This window comes from Xyrauchen texanus, chromosome 15 (genome assembly GCF_025860055.1).
Source record: "Xyrauchen texanus isolate HMW12.3.18 chromosome 15, RBS_HiC_50CHRs, whole genome shotgun sequence".
Classification (NCBI taxonomy): domain Eukaryota; kingdom Metazoa; phylum Chordata; class Actinopteri; order Cypriniformes; family Catostomidae; genus Xyrauchen; species Xyrauchen texanus.
Genome location: NC_068290.1, coordinates 24,780,547 through 24,787,215, shown reverse-complemented (window position 1 = coordinate 24,787,215; position 6,669 = coordinate 24,780,547). Strand labels below are relative to the sequence as shown.

Sequence of the window (6,669 nt, the reverse complement as noted above, 5' to 3'; positions counted from 1 at the left end):
CAAACCTAAACAAATGGCAAAAACCTGTTCTTTCATCACTACCCTCAACAAAAAGTTATGGAATGGGCCATTCATCCATCCTCCAGCCCAGGAACTGTTGTTAACATCACCCTAGACAAAGATGTCAATCCTACAAAGGTCTGAGTCACTGCACAACAGTCAAAGAAAGTTACATGGCTATAACAGAATCAAGATCATTTAATTGACAGAGTTTACTAATGGCAGAATGTTCTCCGGAATTTCAAAGGCAGAAGTCAGCAATTCAGCATAACCGGTTGCCAATAAATTCAAAGATCTAACCAGTAGTGGCTCATGACCAAAGATATTGGTAGAGCAGATCTTGCTTTTTATTTTTATTATTATAATTTTATTTTACATTATTCAACTTGTTCAAACACAAACGCAATATGAGGTGTCCTTGCATTATTCCATCACAAGGAGGCTCCCTTAGAACATAATATTGATTCTAATATTCAAAATAAGAATGCTTTACCTTAAAATGTTGTAGATCAAAATCTAAATCAAATGCAATTTTATAATGTTAAGTGTTGTTGAAAAACCCTAGGGAGGAGAGAGAGAAAGAAACAGAACTATTTACATGCCATTTACACATTCCCTCACTACAAAAAAACGAAATGCTTTATAATTAGCCTATAATTTTCTAAATCACAGTAAAAAAAAAAAAAAAAAAGAAGGCTTTTTGACATACAATTTGTCGTCTTACAAAACATACAATGACCTACCATTATCTTTTGATTGCCAAACAATTTTTTATGTCTGGATTGTCAGGACCAAGTTGTTTGAAGGCCAATTTGAAGGAACTGAATAGAAAGGACACACACGTTTATCGATAGTGCCCACCATGTTCGCAATATGTCACACTGGTGGCCCGCACTAATACTAAAGTTACCTTTGCTTTGGTACTATGTTTATGGTCAGGTTAATTTTTGCCACAATGGGTGTCAAAAATGGTTCTCTTGCATTACCATATTTGGCCACAGATTTCCATTGCAAACACTGAGGGGCGCTGTGGAGTTCAGGAGGCCAGCAGACTGTCTGTACACAGACTTCTGTGTAATGGAGCTTTCAGTTACTTTACGACTTACAAAATATGGTAAAAGCTTATACTAGGCCTGCTTTTAAAAACACATGTCAGCATTTTGAATACATTTATGGGCACACAAATTAAATTATTTAGTTTATAATATGGATCTATGTTTTAAATTGATGAATATTCCAGTCTGCACAGATAGATAAACCGCAGCTGTTTGTAACGCCTTTTTTTTTTATTTTGTACTTTATTTTATTGTTTTATCTAATTTCTTACTCTATGCACTTATGATATCTGCATGTGTGTGTATCTCATGGTTTCTAAATGTTGTTGAGTTGTGTATGGATGCATATGTGAAATGATGAACTTCAGATTAACAAAATGGATTGTGTTTGAATGTAAATGCAAATAAGCACCTGGTTTAAACTTTATTTGAAAAGGTTATTTTATTAAAACATCTATAAAAATAGACAACAGGCAATGACAATGACTAAAAGAGGCAGAGTCTAAAACATATACGGACAGACCCGATTAACAACATATACCAAATATTAATGAAGAATATTATGTTCCATGAATTATTTACATTTTTAATGAAACATGAATAGATGAAATAGCTGAGGACAGAAGATACCCAAAACTATATTTATAAAAATACAATAGAAGCTTAGTTCAGTGTACCAAAAAATGTTAAAGCTCATTCAATAAGCATAGTCAGCACAGCAACATAACCATTTATGACTTATATTCTTGTGTATATTACAGTATAGGGCTACTTATGTGGCTTTGTTACTTTCCACCACTACATACATATCAATGATGTATATTTATCCAAACACCAGTTTTAAAGGTACAGTCTGCAGCTTCTGAAACAGTACCACAGAGACTTCAAGAGTTATCTGAACTTTATGGCAAAAAAAAATAAAAAATACAAATAGCTTTGCGTTTAAAAGTGCATGTACAACATTTACACAGAGGCAACATACATCCTTATTACCTTGTAGCTCCTAAAGGTGGCTGTTGTGCCACCAACAATCATCCAGTTGCAGAAATTACATAAAGTAACAGCTATCACTTTCTCTGTAAGTCCCCCATGTGTTTACATAGTTAATATGATCACTTTTGTAAAATTACTTTTCTAACTTTCTGAATGAAAGTGGTTAAGATTTGTTTGATGTCTTAAGTCTATCAACTTATTGAGGAATTAAGTGTTAATGAGAGTGATTGACAGATTCAAATGTGCTGCTACTGTAAAACAGCAGCTGGATTTTTTTGTATTGCAATTGAACTTTCAATTATTCTTTGTAAACACAGAAAATTATTAATTAATTTCTGTCACGCTTACTGATATAAATGTATATCCTTTCTGTACTGTTGCCTTTCTGCTCATTTTACTCTTTCTCCATACTTTCCAGGCACCTTTGTTACAAATCTGTCAAGTTCAGACACATCGAGTCCTTTCAAATAGCACATTAGGAGTATACTACCACACAGTCCATCTGTGTACAAAACAATTAGGATTTCCAAAAGTCCAGTTGAACCCAGAACATACTACTACCACAAGTTCTGATCAAGAAGTTCTGCTTAGTTCAAGTCATTTCACATAATGCCAGGCCAATTACAAAACTATCTGCAGACTCTGACTACACAATAAATCACATTTACAGTAAATGAAAGGAGTGACAGAGATCATTTGTGTGATGTTGGACAGGTATGAAGCCACAAATATCAATCCTACATCACATTGTTGAACAGAATTATAGACCTTTGTCAAATTCAACAGTATACACTTGAATCCCTTTTCTGTTTTATCATGATCTTCACAGAAAAGTTCATCCCCACTTTAGATGGGTCTTCAGAAGGTCCACTGCCTTCAATTTCTCAGATTGGCTGCATTAACTGAATGGGCTCTATTTTCATGACCACACAAGGTGCAGTGCAATGCACAACGAAAGTGTGCAATGCCGCATCTGATTTTCGTGAGAGCGCTAATCCTAATCCCAATCTTTGTGCCAGCGCAAGTGGGGGTGGGAGTGTTTACACTGTCTGTGGGTTTATGCCGTCAAACTGTGGAAGTATTGTATGCTGATGAAGCGGTACAAAGCCCAATATGCTATTTTCCTGAGAAATAGGTCATTGCGTTAAGATGTTTTAAAAGATGTATAACTCAGTTCCTGCATTTGTAGTTTGGAGATTCCACCAGCAGTTGGATAATGTCCAAACTCTGAAAATATAGTGGAATATCAAATTATCTCCCTGATAATCCGTTGTAGCTATTTTAAAAACAAAAAGTTAAGAGATTTGTGTTAAACTTTCTAACTTTCTTTAATTTTCAATGATTATTCTTATTTTGTTTTAATTTAAAATTGTATTTCTGATCTAGTTTGTACTGGTATTTGTCATTGTAGATTGATTTTTAGATGCTGGTAGAAATTGGGGAGGGTAACATTTTTGGATTTTACAGCAGGTGGTAAAATTTGTTTTTGACCACTTCATGGTTTTAATTATATTTTCATTAAATTTGAAATTAGAAATATTTTTGGTTTAAATTTTTTGTGTTTCAATAAATGAATGCAATTTTTAAAGCAAAATCAGCAGGTAGAAGTGAAGTGTGTGCCAAAAAAACCCAAAACAAATCAATCCACAATCGAATCTAGGCTGATACAATCAGTTAATACTACCCATGATTTGTGTGACAGTAGATCAATTTGATTAATAACTAACATTTTCTATAATTTAATGGAGCCAACATTTAAGTCCTGATGAAACCACATTTTCCATGCAAATAAAAGGAGCGTGTCACTGTCATAGAAGACTAACATTCAGCAAGGATGCAGTTAAATGCACAAAAGAACGTAAATCCATATTTCTATTCTTCTAATTCACTGCACACAGCCCTTATACACTACCAACTTCTTATGAATGTGCTGTCTTTGTTTATATCGCTGGTGCTTAACAGGGAATGGATTACAGTATATATTGTAATAGGATGCAGTTGGTGCCAGAGAAGAACCTCTGAATTAAATTGCACTTGACCCAGCCCATTTGCACTATGTTCATGCAACTTTGCCAAACCCACTTGCGCCTAGACTTAGTGCATCATTGTACGAAATTCCCAAAACGTATTGGGCATGCCCATCGACTTTGCGTGTATGACTTCTCGCATAGCGCTGCACTTAGCACTCTTAAAATAGGGCTCAGTGTGACAGAATGCTTATGATGTCTCAACATTTAGCCAAAACACTGATAACTACCATGAATTAGCTTATTTAAAAAATTAGATGTGTTTACATGACATTCAAAATAATGGAATCATTTGTTGCTTTTGACATAAAAATTAAAATACGCATGTGCACAGAACTTGCGCACACTGGATAAGCGGGTAAGAATGCCGGGAAAGGTGATTACTTGCAGATGGATACTATACGTAATTACACCAAAATATTTGTCTATTTTTCCAGACATTCTTATCAAATGTATACAAGTGTTGTGCGCATGTCTGTTTATGTTTTAACGTCAAAAGCAGAGAATAATCAGATGATTTCAAATGTCAATGTGTTATTCTTGCACTGTCAGATTTTTGAATAAGCAGATTTTGGGTAGTTATACAGATATTGGTGTGCAGGTATAAGCACTCATTAAGTTCTAACCAGAAAAGTTAACAGCAACAACCAATAAGCCATCATTGAACACTAGAGTGGGATTTTTTACCAATGAGATTTCACACTGAGTGAGGCAACTCTGTACAGCACCACAGAAATGTCCTGTCACTCATCTTGTTGCATCACGGCTGGTTAGGACATGATTCAAAATAATAATTTTATATTACTTATTGAGATGAAATAAATTCCCCAACAATGTGTATGTTTAATGATCTGTATGATCTTAATTATTACTTTCCTAGTTTGCAATTTACCCTCCACCACAGTAAAATACACATAAATCTGGCTGATACACCCTCACAATTCTCTAAATGACCTTAAATGCTATTTACTGCTAAATTAATTTTAAATGTTATTCTCTATAATTATTTATTATGCAAGTAGAAAAAAAGCATAACTGCTGTATTTTTTTATACAGTATGTTTAAATATGCGCAATCAATCATTTGTCCAATGCTGCCCACAGAAAACTATGACTAAAGAGTTTTTAGAGCTGTCTACTTTGGTGCTGCCTGTCATCTAGCTACAAAACCCTCCACCAGTTACTATGATTATGTTTTGAGATCTATTCAGTGTTCAGGGAATGAAGAAACAGCTTTGTTAGCTGTTGGTTCAGGGTTTAGGGATATAGGTTAGATGACCAGGATATAGAGTTCAGCTGCAAAGCAACATTTTATCACAAAATCTCATATTTTTCCTTTTAGCCCATTGTCAGTAATTAGTCAACATAACTGGACCTCACAGAGCAAACTAGACTTGAATTTCATAGTTGGAAACAATTACAGAAAGGGTTCATTTTTAATTTTCCTTCACTGTTTAAAGAGATAGTTTACCCAAAAATGTAAAACATTACTTTTCATTACTCAACCTCATGTCATTCCAAACCCGTATGCTGTTTTTTTTTTCCATGTACCACAAAATAAGTATTTTCATTAAAACGGTGATTTGAAATCAACAACCGAATTAGTTTAATTAGTGAATGGAGCATTCTTTCGAGTTGGTTCTTTTCAATGAACCAATTCACAAACTGGACAGAACAATTCGTTTACGAATTGGACTGATCCGTTTTTTCGAGTTCTGGAGAAGAGCGTCACTGAATAGCGAACGGTCTGTTCCTCAAAGAAAGTTATCATATGGCTTCAGAAGACTTGGAATATATCACACAAGTTGTATGAACAATTTTATGGTATTATTTTCTTGTCATATTAGTGCTTTGTTGTATGGAAAACACCTGCATTAAGAGTTTTCAAAATACAGGTATGGGTTTGGAATGACATGAGGGTGAGTAAATACTAATAGAATTTTAATTTAGGGTGAACTATCCCTTTAAAGAAAGTATGAGGCAGAGAAATGTCCAAGTAATGTTTAGGGAAGGAAAGAATGGCCTGGCCATGTCCGTAGTGCATTCTGTGTGATTTAAAACTAATACTTTGAAATGTAATGTGATGAGCATTAACAGGGGAACAGCAAGCTTAAAAACTCATTTTGGGATAAAATGTTGCTTATTGAGTTTAGGATAAGGGACGAGCAGCAGGTCATTTAGGGGCACCGAACCTGCGGTGGGCCCCGACCCACCGATCATAAAATACACTAATTTACATAAGAGTGCTTAGCCGTTGTGTCTGCTTAAAAACACACCACCAGTCTGTGGTCCACACACTTTCTTACATCTCTCCTCTGTCTCCTGCTAAAACAGAAGAGCAGAATAAAAGAGCAGTCTTTTTCATCTCTTAGTCCCTCTCTCTCTAAACCATGTTCATGGCATCTTCAGTGAGGAAGGAGTGAATGTACGCAAAGGAAGGCCGTAGTTTACAGTCTCTGTTCCAGCAGCTAAGCATCAGCTCGTACAAACCCTGTGGGCACACCACCGGGCGAGCCAGGTACACCTGATAAAGAGAGAGAGAGAGAGAGAGAGAGAGAGAGAGAGAGAGAGAGAGAGAGAGTGAGACTATGTCTA

General features: G+C 35.3%; 1 protein-coding gene across 4 annotated transcripts in view; it reads right to left on the bottom strand.

Annotated features, from left to right (window-relative positions):
* Window positions 1-1,470: 1,470 nt before the first annotated feature.
* The window catches only part of LOC127655559 (epithelial discoidin domain-containing receptor 1-like), a 61,683-nt gene continuing 56,484 nt past the window's right edge, over window positions 1,471-6,669 (bottom strand). For all 4 annotated transcript variants that reach the window (XM_052143451.1, XM_052143454.1, XM_052143453.1 and 1 more), the window contains one exon: window positions 1,471-6,598. In XM_052143451.1, coding sequence (XP_051999411.1) covers window positions 6,458-6,598 — 141 coding nt within the window. In that variant the 3' untranslated portion in view covers window positions 1,471-6,457. The remainder of the gene's footprint in view (window positions 6,599-6,669) is intronic.